Genomic DNA, 20,267 nt, shown 5'->3' with positions numbered 1-20,267 from the left:
AATCCTGCTCCTCACATACAAGGTCTTAAATAATCAGGCCCCATCTTATCTTAATGACCTTATAGTACCATATTTCCCCATTAGAGCACTTTGCTCTCGCACTGCGGGCTTACCTGTTGTTCCTAGAATATCTAAAAGTAGAATGGGAGGGAGAGCCTTCAGTTTTCAGGCCCCTCTTCTGTGGAACCAGCTTCCAGTTTGGATTCGGGAGACAGACACTATCTCTACTTTTAAGATTTTAAGAAGGCTTAAAACTTTCCTTTTTGCTAAAGCATATAGTTAGGGCTGGACCAGGTGACCCTGAATCCTCCCTTAGTTATGCTGCAACAGGTGTAGACTCCTGGGGGACAGTGTTGGGAAGGTTACTTTTCAAATGTATTCTACTACAGATCACAGAATACATGCTCTAAAATGTATTTTGTAATGTCTTCCGTTACATTACTCAATGAGAGTAACGTATTCTGAATAGTTTGGATTACTTAATATATTATCGTGGTTTGCTCCTAATGGGAAGCCGGTGCTGCAGGCTGGAGAAGTCTCAGTCATGACAGATATCCGACTGGCACTTAATCAACAACACCGCAGGTAACTTGCCAGAGGGAAGACAGCCTGCCGATGGCCGAGCTAGAGACGCAGGATGGCCGAGTTAGTGACGGGGTCCCAGGTCTGTCCCCAGAGCTGAGCAAGCGACCCGCGACATCCGAAGACAAGGGAGGGGCTGGTGGCTTAGTCCACTGAGAGTGGAGGGGCCCAATGGGGATGTGAACCCAAGGTCCATTACCAGTGCCCAGCAGCCGCTCCATGCTGGTCGCAGACAGAGGAGCAGTAAGAGTGAACTCGAATAAGACACAGGTGCAGCCAAAAAGCTCAGCACACTGAGGGGACCCATGCCGGGTGAACAAACAGGTGACCCGCAGGCAATACACTGGACAAGGAGCTGGCGCTGCAGACTGGAGAACTCACACTGGCCGGCTGATGTATCAGACACAGCATGGTCCGACTGGCGCAACACCCGGCAAACCGCGGGAAAATGCTAGGGGAACACAGCCTGCAGCTACAGCAGCAGCTCGGCTACTAAGTGGAGGGCTGAGCCAGGGACATGACCCGACGGCCCATCCCCAGAGCTGAGCAGCCACTCCGCACCGGCCACAGACAGGGGAGGAGCAAGAGCGAACTCGGGAACAAGACACTCGTGGGCATCCAGGGAGTGTTAGCTCACTGAGCGGGCCTCTGCTGGCTGCGTAAACCCGCAACATGTGGGCAATACGCTAGACAGAGAGCTGGCACTGTAGGTTGGAAAACTTCCAACTGCTGGCTGAGGTGTCAGACACAGCAAGGCTCAACTGGTGTATAAACCTGTGAACAGGCAATACGCCAGGGGAACATAGCCTGTAGCAGCAGCTTGCCACTGGGCCTGACTCAGGGATGTCATGTCAGGAGGGTTTGGTGGCTGGAGAACAGCTGAGTCTTGCCTCCAGGTCCTCCGCACCTCCCCTATGTACGAAAGGCCACAAGCTGGGACAGAAGATCTCCGGGGCCCAAAGTTGGAGTCCCAGGGTCCAGCTCTGGGCCTCCCCACTCTGGCCATATGCCTGCGTAGGCCCCCTCACCTCTCCTGAGCCGCGCGGCGAGGTGGCTGTAGGGTCACCCAGCAGCCACATCAGGCACTTCCGGTCGTCCGACCGGAGCTGTGATTATGAAAGCCAGAGGTGGCGGCCTGCCACCCAAAATGAGGCTAAGGAGCAGCCAGTAGCTATGGCGTGCTCCTTCATGAGCGAGGCTAGGTGCGAGGAAGAAGCCAAGAGCTCCCCTGCACTGTCTGGGTCCCCAGAGCCCGCCTGCAGCTGTCGTGCCAAGTGCCGCAAGTGGAGCACCAAAATGGCCGCTAATTGGGAAGGCAAGCCTGCGTAGTCATGGCTCCATGCAACTTGGCCGTGCCTGGGAAGCCAGCTGGGGCCATCCAGGGGACAGGTGAGGGGCACCAGAGGAGAGAACGGACACTTCATGAGCGTCCTCCACCTGATAGCCATCCTCCACCGGCCCAGGCTCGGAGGTGGGGCCATGGGAGGGAAAACTACTAGCCGAGGTGTCTTAAGGAAATATCCACATGCCAAGACCAAAGGGGGTCATACTGTATAACGCAGTGGAAAGATAGTCTCGATATGATAGAGAACACAGTGTATCTAGTATAAGTGCAATACTGTTTTGTAGAAGATGTATTCATTGCTTTGCCTTCATTTATCCAGTTAAATGGTGGCAGAGTCTGGCTGTCAGTCCATTGCTTTGGTATGATGGAGTGTCTTTCTATAGATACTTTTGTTCTGTACTGACTATAATCATATTTTGTGTACAGATATTTTTATTTTAAAAGTTAGCTTTTGTTTATTACTTTGGTGTATGCTCTACCAAACCTATTACATTCCTTTGAGCCTCCACTGTATTTAGTGTTAATCAGCAACTGTTGGCATGTAAAAACACACTAAGATATGATGCTTGATATGGTAAGCCTCAAACCTGCCTTGGCTTCATTATATCAATGTCACTGTGAATATCTTAGCATAAGCATTTGGCGTTAACCACTTCTGGGCCAGTCCCACTATACAGCGCCACTAGCACAGCTTTTAATCTTTTTGTCACTTATCAGAAAACCTGGACATTAGCCATGGTAATACCGCTCTGGTTATTTAGCAAATGTTAGCTTGTAAATACACTAAAACATAATTGCGGATGCTAATCATTAAATGTGCTTGACATTATTTGTATTTGTATGTCCATGCAAATCTTTTAACTTTAGGCTCGATTTGGGCTAAATGCTAACTACAGCCAGGAAGTGCATCACTCTAAGTCCTTGTGTCATTTAACCAAAGCTTATGGGAAACATTTAGCTACGGTAAACTGGGGGGAAGCGTCTGGCTGCAACCACTGTGGAGTGCAGTAGGCAGAAACAACAACTGTCATTTTTAAATTTTGTTTTTTGTTTTTATCGTGCTCCATGGCAGAGAAACACACAGATATGTTTGTTTCCTGGCCCTGGTTTAAGTAAGAGGGCTTCTGTGAGCGACATGGCAAAAATAGTCTCTAAACCACATTTTGCATTAGAATATGATTTATTGTTGGCATCAGAGATGGAAAGTAACAAAGTACAAATACTTTGTTTTGCCAGTTTAAATGTATTTGGTTTTGGCTTCTTATTGAACAAATTCACTTCACTACTTTTCACTATCTGTAACATCAATGTACATTGTTCCATTTACTGCATATTGCACTATATTCATGTCTCACATTCCACCTGCATTTGCCAGACTTTAGTTAGCCTTTGTTAAATTGTATGTATTGTATGTCAATAGATACTTTTATTTGTGACATACGTATCTTGTAAAGTATCTTTTTGCAAAGCCTTCTGGGAATTATGACTTATAATTGCTCCTGTATTAATGTTGTAATGTAATGTGGTTTGTCTTTAACAGATGTTTTAACATACCATAGATTGTGTCCTCAGTGCCACATGGTGTACAGATACCAGGATTAGATGGATTTGCATCATAACTTTGACAACCACATTGTTTTGTTTTGTGAGGCTTTGACTGACACAGATTACCTGTACTCCTGCATAAACTGTGGATTTTACCCCTGTTGTAGTTATGGACTTACACAGAAAAGGGGTGTTCACCTTAGAAGATAAGTTTTATTTACATTTGTTTTTATAGTTCATGGAGTATGTGCACCCTAATGAGTCAAGTTATTACAGTGAGTGACCTCAACCCCCCTGAAGACTTCAAGGGTGAACATGAAATTAAAAGTTTTTTGAACTCTATTCACCTGGAGATGATAGGCAATGGGTTTTTTCCATGTAAGTGATGGCAAAAACGTATTTACAGTCATTCAGTGATTTAAAGTAATTGAGAATGTGAATAAAAGCATACCATTTTGTGTAGGCAGCGTGAAGAATCAGTTTTCAGTTCCACCAAGTTACACGCACTGGGCACCATGGATCAGGAGTGAAACTCGAACGAGTGACATTGTGCTTAACACGGAGTTTAAAAAAGTAAGAACAAGCTCTTCACATGAAACACAGCTTAGCAGTGTTGCAGAAGATTGTCTGTTTGATGAACTCGCCAAACAAAAGGTAACATTGCTTTGAAGTTTTCAGAATATGTCAAATAAAGCTCAGTGGTTGTTCCATTTGCAGTTTTCCCTAATTACTGTCAGGTTGGAGTGGTGAGAAAATTGTGCAAAGCCTGCAACATCGACTCCAAAGGCTCCCGCTTTGATGTCATCACCAGACTGAGGGAGAAGATGAAGAGCAGGCAGACATGTGATAAGGTCTTTCAAAGCATATGGGGTGCCTCTGGTAAGCATCACTTAGTGATTATAAGAAGTAGCATTAAATTATTGTTTACAATCACAGACAACATGTTGAATCTTTGCTCGCAGGTGGATGGTCTGTAATACTATGTCCGCATGGCATTGTATACAATATTAAATTGAATCTTTGTGCTGAAAGTCCCAGGGATTTTGCTGACCTTCTCCTGTCTTGGAAGCAAATACCAAATGATGATTTTGTGAGGGGTTTGGTGGCACACACCAACTTGCGGTTTCTTAATAGACTGCCATTTCATCCACATGAAGGTTGACTGGCTGAGCCCACTGAGGAAAATGTTAAGGCTGCACGGGATGGAGGATTGCAAGTGAATCTTCCATGGCTACATGAAAGGATGGTCAGAATAAATAAAAATCCTCATGCTGTCACTGGATCATCTGACCATTATGTCCTGATTTCATGAGAGAAATACAAAAGATCCCAAGGACATATTACATAGAATTCAACTTGTCCGAGAGCTGAAAGGCTGGCTGAGCAGTCAAGTTGTTGAACAGTTCTTTGTTATCATGAGGAAAAATAATTACTTTTGAAGTAATACGAGTCCATTCGCACATGTGTTTTTGATGAGAAATATAATTCACCATTATAACACTGTCACCAACAAGAAACCTCTGGAGAGGCAGTTAAGACATGGTCGACTTGGACAGATCAATATCTCACTGTCTGCACTGGGTCAAGTTGTTGTAAGTAAACGATATATGGTTTTTCACAAGACCAGAAAGCTGTCATTGTTCACAGATTGCATTTGTTCCTGATTGTGTGTATATTGCTGTTTTCTTTGTGTCCCTAGCCCTACAGGTGTGCAATAAACCCAGAAAAACCACTAAAACTGTGTTGAACCAGTCAGCTTCAAATTTCTTAGTTTGAGTAGTGTTTGTTATATATAGGTGAAATGATAATCTTGCATTCATTATCTTGCTGAAGTTGAGGGTTCATAACAGATTTCCTTACCTGCTGTTTTAAAAGCATTCCCTTCTTCTATAAATAGTGCTTGTTTTTCTTGCATTTGTGTTCTTTAATATGTAGTGTTTTGTAGTGTTATAAAACCTGTGGAAATCCCTATACAACCTCTGGTACCAGTTGATGACAATAAAGGCAATAGAAGATCAACAGATGCAACTTTTCCTGACCTGTGTGGACCACCGTGCAAAGCCCTGACAGCGCCTGAGAACATTTTGGCCAGCCGTTCATCGTGGTCTTTTGTGCCGCACCCTTGTATGTTAAAGTTTTCACATGTCACAAAGTGGTACTTTTAGTACTTATCTACTTTTCTCATCCACAGTGTATGATACTTATCTTTAGCTCAACTATGTTCTGGACATCAGCAGGCCCAAAGATGAGCTGATTGCTGAAACGTCTAGTGGATGTCTCACGCGGGCTGATTTTTGGACTCCGGGTTTAAATGAACAATTGGAATCTATAGTAAGTATTTCTGATTTGGTCTGTGAATATATAATAATAAAGTGTTCATTAATTTTTTCAGATTGGACGTGGCTGCTTTGAGCTTATCACTAAAATTGTTCAGTCAAAGGTACTGTATGTTGTATATGAAGAGTTTTAAGCTTAACCCACTATACACAAAGGCAGGATTTAGTGGCCAAAAGTATGTTTCACTTTTGAGGTCACATTTTTATAAGCATGTTTGGTTTGTTCCAGAGTTTTAAGGAACCTGTTCAGTGTTCCAGGTTAAGTGCATCCCAGATCATGTTTTGTTGATCTGCAGTGTTCGCACATACAGTACATTCACATGCTTGCTTATAAACTATATCAGCATGATGCATTACTATTTGATTTTTTTTCTCATCTTCACATTCTGATGGTCAGTAAGTGGTCAGTAAAAAATAACTTTGACTTGAAGGTATGTGCTAGTTTGAATTACACTCGTCTTCTTTTAAGGGATTTTATTAATGAGCCTTTATTTTCACTGTAATAAAGGGTTTTCCGAGCCAAGACTTTGGAATTGACTGTGGGATCTTCATGCTAATGGTTATTTTTCTCTTCTGTTACTTAAGATTCATACAAAAGTTCATTTAAGCGCCGAAACAATGTCATTATTATTTTTTTGGTCCCAAACAGTTAATGCTCAGCTGAAAAAAATATGACGTTTCACCAATTATATGGTGAAAAAATTTGAACTTTATCCCCCTTTTTTCTGAAAAGTTACTGGTAATATATAACCTAACTGGCATTTAAAGGGTAAAAAAAAAGAATTTAAATAAATTTTTGGTTTTCATGACAAGGACTGATGCCGATTTAACTAGTCAAGTGGAAACTGTTTTAATATATATTCATTTTATAGCAATTTGTGAACGTAACCAGGAGGTGGCCACTTTTGGCCACGAACATGCTGAGTTGGAGTTTTTCTGTCACTGCACAAAAAAGTAATTATGCATATAAAATCAATCAATAAATTGATACTGTTAATTATTGATATACATCTTACTGCAATCATGGTGAGAAAATAAATCACATTGCATATTTTATTTTGAACAGAAATAATGATTTTAAGCTTTTCTCTCTTTCTAAATCATTACAATTATGTGATCTAACTGGTATTGAAAGGGTTAAAATTCTGAATTTGAATGACATTTCTCTAAATGGTCTTGTGCTCATGACCAAAACTGGTGCTAAGTTAAAGAGTCAAGTCGTTAAATGTATTAAAATGTTTATATATATATATATTAATTTTATAACATTTAGTGAAGGTACACAAAAGGTGGCCATTTTTTGCCACGAACAAGCTGAGTGGGAGTTTTATCTGTTTTGCAGGTAAAACTGCAAACTGCAGGGTTCGAGGAAAAATTTAAAAGCAGATGTTGAGGTTAGTGAGCATTGATCTGGCCTCAGAATGGTTGGAAAACCCCACCAGCAAAGCTTGCGTGAAACACTGTGTAGTTCTTAAGTCCCTGGAAAGAGTTGCTGCAGTTATAATGACTGCTGGTACAGAGAAAGAGAGAGGGAGACCAGAATCTTAACTGAATCCATTGACTTGTTTTCTTATTTGGTTGCTTTGCTCTACAGACTTTGATAGAAGAGAGGTTAATGTTGCACTTCTGTGTTTAATAATCACTCTTGTTCTGGGAACACCTCCAGTGTGAAACCTGGTTGCCACAAGTGCTTTCAAATCCAGCTAGCTGTTTGCCATCACCAACCAAATGTATTGTATGTGCATGCATAAATATATATGTATATATTGAGTGGCCAGTACGCTCTAGGATAACTAACCAAAGCATGTACAGTTGATTTAAGTTGTGCACTCACATGTCGTTGTGCACATGTCCATCCATCCCTCAGGAACACTGACGCATTGCTTTGCAGTTTGTTTTCATGCATAATCACCTAATATTATACCTGCTATTGCAATCTTAGCAATAATACTAAAAAAGACTTTGCTATAAAACAGGAAATGGATGCAACATACACACTTTTACACACCAGAGATCAGTTTTATTTAACAAAGTTTCTCCTACAATATGTACAAATGTATTAAAATAGAAAACCTATGTGCAAAAGACGTGCTATATAAAACCACATCATGTCATCTTGTCACATCTTTCTTCTAAGTTGTTTCAAAAATATTAGTCAGTTTTGTCTTTGTCCACCTTCATTTTTCTACTTCCATGTGCACGGGAGCGCTCCTGTAGTCAAGGGGCTCCAAGCGTTGGAGTGTGTCACTGTTACACCAGGATGGTGTGGAAAAAGTCAGCCACAGTGGCCACCTCAAATCTCTTTAGACTCTTCTTTCCGGGCTGATCAGAGACCGATCCCTCTCAGGTGGGCCGGCCCTGTCGCTGGCAGTCAGTCGGATTAGATAGCGGCTGGCCATCTGCAGGTTCCACTGGTATTTGGCGAGGATCTTGACGCAGTCCTCTCTGGAGCAGAGGCTCAGCGAGTACAGCTGCTCCATCTGCAGAGAGAAACAAGAGGAGCAAGCTCAGAAAGAGAAACCCCCCCACTGTGGGTATGGAAGCAGCACAAACACAAGCAGCAGTTTACCGTAAGCAGCATGTAACATGTGCACAGACTGCAGATTTCCTCTCTTTAACTACTTGATAGTAAGTTTACAGTTAATAAGTATTGCTTTAACATGCATGAACAAGCCTGTAAAGCACAACTGGCTACTCTGGACACAGATTCACTGTTGGTTACATATTAAACTCACCTCTACTGCCCTGTGGCGTCCTAGCATTAAGTGCACAAACCAGGCGATAAATAGCTGCCATAATACAAAAAGTATGGGCCGAGTTACCTACTTTTGTGCCCCATTTATTGTACCAATCTGTTGGTTTCTGAATTCCTCTTTTGTAGTCTTGAGATGAGCATTTATGCTGTCACCATCTTGGTTGCAAAAAAGCTGATGTGATGAGGAAGGGTGGTTGCAGAACCACTGGCTAATGACCTCTGTTTTTTTATTGCCATAGTGTTGATTTAAATAACGTAACTTAACTAAAACAATAATGGTCCCGAGCTTTTAACTCAGAGACCCTCTGCAAAATTCATATCATGAGTTAGAAATATACCACCTGCCTTTATCTCCTGCTAACAAAGGGCACAAAACAAAACAAGACTTCTTGTGCTGTATTAATGTGCATATTTTGAGTATTGTTACTATTTATGTGCATGTTGAATAGGCAGTATATGTTAACATTATGACTTTTTTTATATCGTACATATACTGTTTTGAGTTCCCTAGATAACCATTTATATTTTACAGGTATAAACTGGATTCCTTTGGCTTGTATTTTATCATTAGCTTCAAAAAACAGGTGCAGCAAAGTGGGTTTTTAAATTAATTATTCTTTTATTTGATGGTCTGACCTTTAGTTGCTGTTCAGCTCGCACTGGGTTCCACTCATTTCGTTGAAGTGCGTTGTGAACCTCATCTGTGGTCACGCCATGTACCGCCTCCATAACCTGAACAGAGAAATGAAAACAGCTGACAGTGAGTAGGAAAACTTGAATTACTACCAACCAGACAAGCTGTAGTTTACATCAGTGTCTGTCCGCACTCACAGTATATTTAGTAAAAACTCTGAAAGAATTTATTAGGTGAATTTACTGTGGCCGCAATTTGTCCTTTTTTTCCTGTCTTTTATGGTGTTCAGTACATAAACAGGACAGAAGATGGATGTAGACAGGGTGATGTCATCTGTTGGTTTATACTGACACCATCCTGGTTACAAAAAGCTGATGTGGTGAGGCAGGGTGGTTGCAAAACAATTGGATAATGGTAATGTGGGTAATCTGTGATTTACAAATTAGCTAATGAACGTGTGGTTTTATACCACGGATAATCCTCTGTTTTTAAATATGACCAAGACCAATTTTCATTCAATATGACTCTCAAATGACAAAGTGTTTGCTGACAGGAAACTGTGTCTCCATACTCTTCTATATCACTGGAAGTCTTTTTGCAACCACAGCTACCGCCATCTGTTGGCCTTCAGATAGAATGCAGATTTGAGACAATTTCCACATTGGCTTCATTTCTTTCCAAAGCGGAAGCTATGCCCATGTTTTATACTGTCTATGATTCAGTAATAGCCAGAAAAGGGCTTTTGCACAACAAATGTGTCACTGTGAAGTTGACCTTTGATTTTTTTGAATATAAAATGTCCTCTTTTTTATACCATGAGACATTTTTCAGGTGAGCCCTTGTTTCCTTACAGGTATTTCACAAAATGTGCATGAACAGGAGGTCATACTGACCTTCACTTTTGATCTAAACAGGTTCAGTTTTACCACTGTAGAGGCATAAAATCATGTTGATCTGCAGGAATGTCATCACTTGCCTGTGCGATGAGACCCTCTCTTGTGTTCTGAGGCACTTTCTCCCGTTCTCTTATTCGCTCCCGATCTCTCTCTCTGCTGTCTGAGTACTCATCCAGCTGTGGGGTAGAGCGTGCCAGCTGGGCCATTTTGGTGAGGTTGGAACCCCCGACAACCTGCTGAGGCTGAGGTTGTGTCTGTATCAGAGCAGAGGGAACCATTTGCTGGGGCAATGCATTGCCCTGGGCTTGGTTAATTGTAGGTCTCCTCTGGATTTTTCTAAGCACTTTCAGGTTGGGAGGTGGCGGTCGAGGAGGGGGAACAATACTAGCCTCGCTCAACCGGCGCGGATCCTGTTGCATCACCGCACTATGAGCCGGCATCACAGGAGGAAGGAGTTTGCCGTGCTGATCCACTCTGAACATCCCTACTGTTTGAGCTCGGGGCCGATGTCCACCTAAGACTGACTCCAGGCTTCTAGTCATAGCTGAAGACAAAGGAAAATCATTTTTAATGTGTAAAAACGATCAAGTAGATTAAAGTTATGCACTAGTGAGCTGAGGCAGAAAGCTGGGCAACTGCTGCTGATTGCTCTTTAGAAAACCAACATATTGGTTCAGATATTAATCATTTTCTCTTCATCCATCCATTTCCTAATTAAATTCAGGGTTGTGGTGGTGCTCGATCCTCTACCAGCTATCAAAGATCACCAGTCTGTAGAATCCCCAGTTAATATAATATGCATGCATTAAACATGGAGTCCTCTTTGGACTGTGGGAGGAAGCCATGGAAGTACCCGGAGCGAGCCCACAGAGGCACAATGACACCATCCAAACTCCACACAGACAGCACCACAGTGATGCAGATTCCAGCTTCTAACAAGCTTCCTGATTGAGCCACCAGGGGGCAGAGTTGCTAAACAAAAGTGAGCAATTTCCACCTGACATGGATTTGATGCTTCATGAAAGAAGTCTGAACTTTAAAGGGTTAAGACTGCAATTGCTTCATTCAGCTGTATATAAAACAGATTAATACCTTCTAAATGTCTTACAAAAACAATGAATGGTGATTCTAGACTAAATGATGGAAACAATAATGTACACAGAGAATATACTAACACATCAATATGAAATGATCATGTCTTTGCCTTCAGTTTCTGACAGTCTATTTTTTTATGTTGACTTTGTATTTTTCAGAGCTGTACCTGGTGGTTTTGCTCACTACATTTTATACCCACATGTATTCTTAGGTCCTACCTGCCATTTTCTGCAGATTGGATCCCTCCTTCTCCCTGCCGGGGCCTGACCTCCAGCCACCGCCAGCCCTGCACAGATCACCACAGCTAACATGTTAGACTGACATCTTTAACTCACAAAATATATTAACTGAAAACAGGAAACAGTGGAGTGCTATGCTTGTCATTGTACAATAAAACTCAGTGACCTGAGATGAAAATGTATATTTATATTTTTTTCTTTCCATGACACAAAACTAGTCAGTTAGAATAACTGTGTGAGTTATAACTGAAACATCTTTTTCACTGCTATTTCACAGGACGTGATTTTCTATCTGATCAGGACATTATGAAGAGGCAGAATAAAAATAATTAAAGACTCAAAGATTCTTTAAAAAACTAATTTATGGATAAGTGAATGAGGGTTATGACTGACTCGTCCAGGGTCACAGGCGTTCCCCAGGAGTGATCAGGGTTGACGTCTCCGTGCCCGGTGTGGTGCAAACTGCCCTTTACTGGGGTTGAGATGTAGCCACCAGGGTTAGGCCCGGAGCTGCTGGAGGACACTGCGGCACCTGAGGGGAGTGATGGGACAGTGAGGCTTGCGGGAAACCAGCCGATGGCCATCGTCCTCTGGTTCTGCCCCCTCCACTCACTCAGCTCCAGACTGCAAAGAGAAAGGGAAAACAACTGGTTAATAAGGAAACAAAACAGCGTTTTATTTGTTTCTATCAGCTGGCACCGCACATAAAACACCAAAACATGCCCACGAGGTAATTAACACATAATGCCGGCAATGACATCGGCCACTTATGTAGGTTACATCGCTGCTCCCTGCGGAAGTCTAAATGAGGCCTTACACTGACATGCAGCTTCCCTCTAAAGTAGCTGAGAGTTATGTGTAATCGGCTCACTTGGTGGTCATTTGCAGTGAAAACACAGTATAATGATTAGCACAATGATTATGCCTCCATTAAACAAAATGTAATAAATTCTAATAATGATGCAATAAGCCAGAATGTTCATGTGAAACGCTCCCTCAACTGACATTTCCTACTCGGAAAGTCGGCTCCAACCCTGAGTTAACAATCCAAGATGGCGGCATTGAAGGTAAACAACAGTTAAACTGTTAAACTTTAAATCTGCCCTTGACGTGTATTTGTATTTGTAATACGCTGTACTGCCAGTGATACATGACTAGCTCTGCCTTGCTAAAAAGCTAAACAAATATGACTTCCTTTCTGGCAGGCACAACTCAAGACTGATGTCACTCCCAAGTTCCTGCATTCCGACTTCTGAGGTAACTGGAACGCAGCTTATAAATCAAGCTTAACCATGAAAAGGTGCATTTTATTGTTTCGGCATTAAAACCTAATTAGTAACAGAAATTATGTGTTAGCTTCTCATTTTAAAGTTAAACCGTGTCACTTTAAATAGCAGCAACCATCGAGGGGCTGGCAGGATACAGATCACTTCTAAGCACATATTTTTGAGTAAGTCGCTTTGCTAAACAAATCGAGGTGAAGTGAAATTCGACCATTACTCATTCTGTTTGGAGACGTCACAATAAACTCATGGTGAACAAATAAATAAATAAAACTAAACACTACTACAAAAACACTATTGTTGCCTGGATACCATCTGTATCACGTAAGCAGTTACATTACATCAGTGGGCTTAACTTCCAGCATTGTCAGTCACTTCTAAAGAGAATACCTGCCGTGTGATAATCTGATTTAACTTTGGCCTTTCACTGCATGACTAATATACCTTTAATTGTAGATTTTTGTGTCGCAAACAATAAACTTCATGAAGTTTGTCAGATTTATATTCAACAAGATTGGTGGAAAAAAAGTGCTAATCGTGACGTAGGTAATACCAATATACCCATCAGATGTGTTACGTAAAATAAAAACAACACAGGGAGATTTCAAAGCTGCTCGACCTGTTCAGCAAAGTCAAATGCATTCGAAGACTCGCTGAGAGCGGAATGTCTCTTTAAGAGCGGGCTGGTTCAAATCCCCGTCTCGTCTCAACAAAGGTCCATTGTGCCAGCTAAAGTTTTTCCTTTACTCCCCTTTCGTCCCGCCCACCCTCCTTTCTCTCACCCACCTGTGGTCGATGACAGTCACGAGGTCGTTGGGCAAAAGGGCGAGCTTTCTGGGTTCGGCAAATTCTCTTATTGCTTGCACCTCTCTGGGTTTAGCCTGTGGAGGAAGACGGAAAAGAAATGATGTGACATGCAGAAAAGTGCTAGAACAGCAATCTCTGCTTTGATTTTTTTTTTTAATGAAAAGGACAAGAAAAGCTTCAGACCTCTGCTACCATCGCGGTGAGCTGGGCAAAGCTGGGTCTGTCTGTAGGATTGCATGCCCAGCACTTTCGCATTACAGCGTATATCTCCTGAGGGCAATCTTGTGGCTTCTCCAGGCGCTCGCCCTCCCGCTCTACCCGCCATAATATCTAGGGGAAGAGTGAATGTCAGTGATGCTAACACACTGAGTCATAGAGCATGCCAGAAAAAACAAACAACATAAGGGCGGTGCTACACATTCCAAACATGAATGACAAATACCTTGCCTGGCATGCACACAAATACAGAAAAAACATGGCGTCAGTGTTCTGACAAACGCTTACCTGCCGGCCCGACAGACCAAACCAGGGCTCTTCACAATAGGTAAACATCTCCCAGAGAGTGACACCAAACATCCACACGTCCGAGGAAAGGGAGAAAGAGCCGACGCGAAGACTCTCTGGAGCACACCTGGAGAGAAGGGAGGCAGACAAACCAGAAGCAAAAGAAAGAGTCATTGGTGTTATTAGTGAGAATCTGTTAGATTTCTAATTATTTCCCACTCAAGCTTCAAATTTTACCCAACTGCCCTCACCATGCAAACGGTATCCGCCTGTGTGCCGACATGATGTAGTGATCTTTCTCCTGGTTCAGGCCTCGCATCAGACCAAAGTCCCCGATCTTCACCATATCCTTGGATGCAAGCAGTACATTTCTTGCAGCCAGATCCCTGTGGATGAATCTCCTGCTCTCCAGGTACTCCATGCCTGACACAATCTGCGTAGCAAAGAGCCAAAGGCGGACCAGAGAGTACTCATACTGACGTGCACGCAGGGTGTCGTAAAGCGAGCCCAAGGCGGCCAGCTCTGTTACCTAGATGAAAGGAAAAAAAGGATTTAAAAAAAAAAAAATCTGCCTCCTAGAAAACACAGTAGTTGGCATACGCCAACGAATTATTTCTAGTTTACCATCTTGAGGGGCTGTGTGAGCACCACACCATAGAGTCGTATGATGTTGGGGTGGTCTAAAGACTGCATGACGGTTACTTCTTGAAGAAAGTCTTTCAGTGTGTCCGCCTGCCTCGACATACTGCTCCTCAGCGATTTAACTGCCACAGGCAACTGAGGAGAGGAAGGGGATAAAGACAGATGCTCAGTTTCAATCAGGCACAAAGATCGACACCTCACTGTGTACACGCCTACTGTTCCAGGGTACAATCATAAAAAGAACACGAAAGGTAAACGTAGCCACTCTGAAGTCACCTGCTGGTATTTTCTTTTTTTGAGCAATGGCTAACACTATTTATACGGAACGATGGAATGATAAGTTATCAGCTAATCTTAGCAAGCTTCGTTTGCAAGGCATAATCAAGTGGCAGAAAAGTAATCTTCATGGACTCCATGTTAAAATGTCCTACTTTAGAGCAGAAAAAAAGTTTACACCTATTTTCATTTGTCTATGTAAAAATTGTTTCCCTTTGTGATTTTTTTTTAACTCACAAATTTATACATTATTAAGGTTTAAACTGAGGAGTATGGCTTCTCTGACTGATAAGCACATGTTCACGCTGGCAGCTGTAACTGTCCGCTATGAGCAAGCTTTGACCTTCACTGAGTCATTTTTGGAGCGCTTTTAATTTAACTTTCTGACTAATAACAATGAATGCTATGCGATTAATTACACTAACAGTCTGCTTAAGAAGTATGTGCTCCAGTTTTTTGTGAGCGTACTATGTGAGTAATACTTTAGTCAATGGATGTACCTTGCTAGCTTGATTAGCAAGATAGCACGCTTGCTGTTAGCTGACAGTTTAGCATTGTCATCCAAATATTGTAATTGGACTGGTACTTATTCAATGTTTTTCTGCTCTTTGAGCACTCAAAGTGCCCTTACATTCATATAAGCACTTTTCCCCTCAATGTTAAAAGACTTTGCCCAACATTCAGATACACGATTACACTCCAATGGATGAACTGGGATGATGTTATGTTGATTATGTCCACCTTTTGCATACAGTTGTGGCCAAAACTCTTTTAAAATTTATTTGCCAGTAACAGTTTTTAAAACGTATTTAATCTTTGTAAAAACCAAAAAGTTGTTAACGTAATTGTTAAAAACAAACTTTGTGCCAGAGAAAGTCCAGCAGATCTGTAACTGGTCCTCACCACTCTTCCAGTGGGCGTGTGCCACTCTCCCCTCTTCACCACCCCAAATGACCCAGAGCCCAGCCTCTCCGCCAGAATCAGCTCACTGTCTTGGATCAGACAAGGAAGAGCCCGGACTCCGACTTCCTGGCCCTGTGCTTGGCCACCTCCAGTTAACTGCTCTCCGCCATCTGAACCTCGGCCGCTGAACACCTGTGTGCATCATTAAGTCAATAAAAATGACAAACATGATATCAGGCTTGAGAAATATAGCTAACACATAACAGTTCATAATAAAGCTAATGCAAAGTGTTTCGGACCTTTGGCACCCATGACCGCCCGCGTGCGCTTGTCTTGTAGCGTTTCAGAGCTTCCCATAGTCTTCTTTGTCCTACAGGAAAGAAAATACAGAAATGTTTGCATTTTCTGTTAAGTATATTGAATATCTTTAAATCAGCAGCAATTGTTACTTTCCTTTATTCTACACCCTTCTGAAATGGTACACACTAAATGAATAACCATAACATTATCAAGTAATAGTTGATAATACACCTATGAAATAGTTGCTGCTCTGTGTGACAGTATGTTGAAAACTAGGTAGAGCTGGTATCTTAATAATCTTAGCTGCAAACAACGTGAATTCATTTACATCAGAAAACATTTCTTATTATTTTAAATTAGGGGGAAGTTTGAAATGCCAGAAGATGTGGCTACGAAAAAGATTCTTTTATGTTAAACTCTTTACTCAAACGGGCTTTAAATTCATCATTAAATAAGACCTACACTGATTAGAAGCCAATCTCCTGCAGGTAAACAGGGGACAATGCTTTTGTTTGAGGGGCACTTAAAGCCTGTCTTTCTTTTGTGATTAGCCCAACTCCATTACTGAGCCTAAGGGGAAATGTTTTCAGTCAGGGGGAGCAGTTCCTATTCATTTACAGCCAGGATGAATGATCAGAGAGGATGATCAGGCTCACCAGGTTTGCTGATTCCTATCTGCTCCAGATCGGCCTCTTTGACGTAGCTGAAGTGCTCAATGCGAGTGATATTGAGGCCATCTCTGAGGCGCAGGTAAAACTTCTCCAGCTGGACTTCAGCTAGGAGTTGGTATAGCCATTGAGTGTCCTGGTCCATCACCATGACCTGGCTGACCTTCCTGTTGGGGTTATAGGTCAGAGGTTATAAGACAGTGGAGAGAATTTCTGGCCTATTTTTTCCTTCTCCTGAAAAATCTAATGTTGTTCTAGTAGATGGAAAATTCTTATAGGACGAAACATCCAGGGACCTGAGGATATCACACCAAAACTTGTAATATCCTCAGCTCACGCTTAGGTCAAGTAGGAGAAAGCTCTAGCTAAGCTTTTAACAAAGAGCCAACTTTTCTTCAACAATGCAGGAATCGTATAATGATGACCAACTTCACATTTGCTGATATATATATATAAACATACTTTTATTTGCATATGGCTCACACTTTCTGTCAGATACGCAAATGAGGTCACAATGTGACATAGAAAGTGCTGAAACGTGGTGGAAGATGCAGATAAGTGAAAATGAAACAAGCAGACAAAGGTACCACAAACACAGACTAGCATGACATTGCATAAACTGAAAAACTATCTGTATCTGACTCTAGCTTGACAGTCTGCTGAATACCAGTGCATCTGCCTCAAACAGGCCCTCCTCCACACTGTCGTCATTTACGAAGTGGTCTACAAACCCGAACATTACAGCTAACAGGTGGGTTTTCCTGTTTGAGTGCAGCTAGCAAACACTGAAGAACCATTTACTGCTTTAGAGACAGAGAGTGAACGTAAACATCCTTGGTTTTTTAACAGAAAACTCATTTCTTCAGCCAGGAGCAGCACAGAAATGACCCTTTTAACTGCTCTTTATTAGTTACTGTTTCTGTCACTAGTTAGCTCATGTAAAATATTAGCACCAACCAACCAACCCAGTGACGCCACGTTCTGTACTTAAACAAGATGGTGTAACACATGCTCTAAAAACTTCCATTTCATGTATTTCTTAAATACACCTTCACAGAGTCGGAGCTGTGGCACTCCTGAAAGCAGGGCTCCACAGTGTAAATTAGCCTTTATACATGTAGTCTTTCATATCTGCTTTAATCTGGGGCTGAGTTTGGTTCACACGTTAACACCTTAAGAGTGTGCTTTGTCCCTCGCTTTCTTAGTCAGATCCAGTCTAGCCTTCAAAATAGGACCTTACAAAAAGACCAGTCTATGCTTGTGCGTGACTAATTTTGAACCTCAGAGGCAACGATCCCGGTGCTCTGTGAAAAACACAGTTGGAAACTTTAGCTTGTCTGAGGTTTAGGGGCACCAGTCTAACCGGATCCTGTTCGCACAGCATTTATGTAACTGCAGAAGTGATCATGTGTGTTGTAATAACTCTGAAACAGCTGCATGACTGTGACTGATATGAAGATTCTGGTCATATTTAGTTCAAATTTACCAATGTTAGTGCTGATAGTTTTGAAGCTCTTTGTGAGTGAAACAGAAGGAGTGTGTTAATCTGAATAACTTCCTCACTACAAGAAACGAAATGTTAAATGTCAGCAAATTCTTCTTTTATGAACCATGCTGTTCAGTTTACTGGAAGACTGTACCGCCATAAAACACTTGCTTATCACCAAACTAAGCCGAGCAGGTATGAGAGAGGGAAGGCCTTCAACATTCCCCTATCAGCTACTCTGAGGAAAAAACAAAACAAAAACACCTTAGACTTAGCAACTAGCTGGGCTACATTATATTTGACAATTAGCTTTCCTCATTCTAACAGCCATGCACAGGGTGCAAGAGGGTACTAGCCCGGGCTTGCATTACAATTTGTAGGGACAACTCCCAATTAAATGAGCACCTACTGCAAGTTCAAATCAACTCAATTCCCTGCAGATTGCGTTCAAGTTAATTAGTGAAAGCCCACACACACAAAAATGCACACAGGTAAACAAAGATAACTCTGTGATCATTGTCTTTATGTACACAGTGATGAATATTTAACCTGTTGCCCAGCTACTGAAATCTCCTCTCAGTCTCACGTGAACCCAAGGAGTTCAACTATGAAGTTAGCCTAATGTGGCTCAACAGTCACGTGTAGCACTCCCCCACCATTTATCACACAGGCAGTCTTTTTTTTCCCCTTCCCAACTTCAAATACCAAACTGTGTTGTTTATCCAGTACAGGTGCATATGTTTACACTGCAGAAACTTGAGCAATTTAAGAATGAATCAAGACGAAACTGACAAGGAAGCGCAGAGGAGGATTACTTTTCAAAGAAAGTGCATATTTTTAGTCATGACTGGAATATTATAGTCCACAGACACTCTGATCTGTGATTGAAAGGGTGCTGGGTGTGCCTAAAAAAGGACACTATGAGCATTAAGAGATTTGATTTCTTACCTAGGTAAAAAGCAGTAATTAGTAAGCATACTAATATGTACAGTATGTAAGAAGGCTAATAACTGAAAAAAGTAGTACTCAGAGAATAAACGATAATGTAGTTATTTTGGTTACCTTACTGGATCTGCCATATAAAGGGCTTGGTGGTTTAATTATTATTAAACTGATTGCACCTACTTCAATAAACTGATCAAATCTTTTGTAGCTGTATTGAAAACACAGCAGTCAAATAAATGTAAAAAAGTACTAAAAAGTGTTGTATTTTATAGATACATGTAGTGAAACACGCTAGTATAAAAGCACCATGTAAGTAAACTACACAGTACTTTAACAAAGACATTAACTCTCAGAATTTGTTCTCAATTATTCTTCAAAGGAAATGACAGTCGGATACAAAACAGTACATTTAACACAGTTTTGCATTTCTTAATAAAAAAATAAAAAAAACAATTTCAGCAAACTTACTTATATTATTGAGTTCTTGTTAAAACGCTTTAGTCGCCGGTTGGTGGCTGTCTTAGTCACAGACGCTTCGAGACAAGTGCTCCATGTTTGCGGTGAAACCTGTAACGACGTCGACGACGGTGCTTCGCTTCAAATCAAAGCTTCTGTCTGAGCCCGAAACCCGCTCTTTTTAAATCACCATGTGACAAATTCGGGGTGTTTTTAGTCACAGGTTTGCCCTATATTATTTCGTTTCCCGGTGACAAGTGGATAAGTCATCTACCTGTAATGCTGCGGGTTCCTTCCCCACCTCTTTCCTTTACCTCACTAGACCACACCCCTCCGTCACTCTCACCTGAGCTTTGAACACAAGGGGAAACATGTAAAGTCACTCAAAGGGTTATAATAACCAAGTTAGGCTTCACCCCATGTGGTCTGAGGGAAGTAAATGTATTAATGTGTCAATCGTTGGGAAGTTCTTTATTTTGCTTAATTTTATTGTAAAAAAAATAAATAGATAAATAAATCCACAGCACATTTAAACGTACTATATGAATACTTACTAAACAATATGACTTC

The 20,267-nt window shown here is 41.6% G+C and overlaps 1 protein-coding gene across 1 annotated transcript; it reads right to left on the bottom strand.

Moving 5' to 3' along the window:
• Window positions 1–7,806: 7,806 nt before the first annotated feature.
• tnk1 (tyrosine kinase, non-receptor, 1) lies at window positions 7,807–20,025 on the bottom strand. Its single transcript, XM_031727172.2, has 14 exons — window positions 19,710–20,025; window positions 16,799–16,977; window positions 16,142–16,212; window positions 15,843–16,034; window positions 14,646–14,798; window positions 14,273–14,550; window positions 14,022–14,148; window positions 13,701–13,847; window positions 13,497–13,591; window positions 11,821–12,051; window positions 11,407–11,474; window positions 10,174–10,637; window positions 9,200–9,295; window positions 7,807–8,288 (listed from the first exon to the last, which is right to left on the bottom strand). The coding sequence occupies exons 2-14, from the start codon at window positions 16,959–16,961 to the stop codon at window positions 8,112–8,114; spliced, it is 2,262 nt and encodes a 753-aa protein (XP_031583032.2). The 5' UTR covers window positions 16,962–16,977; window positions 19,710–20,025; the 3' UTR covers window positions 7,807–8,111.
• Window positions 20,026–20,267: the final 242 nt, after the last annotated feature.

Source organism: Oreochromis aureus, linkage group 3 (assembly GCF_013358895.1).
Source record: "Oreochromis aureus strain Israel breed Guangdong linkage group 3, ZZ_aureus, whole genome shotgun sequence".
NCBI classification, from domain to species: domain Eukaryota; kingdom Metazoa; phylum Chordata; class Actinopteri; order Cichliformes; family Cichlidae; genus Oreochromis; species Oreochromis aureus.
Note: the sequence above shows the minus strand (reverse complement) of the source record. Positions and strands in the feature narration are given on the sequence as shown.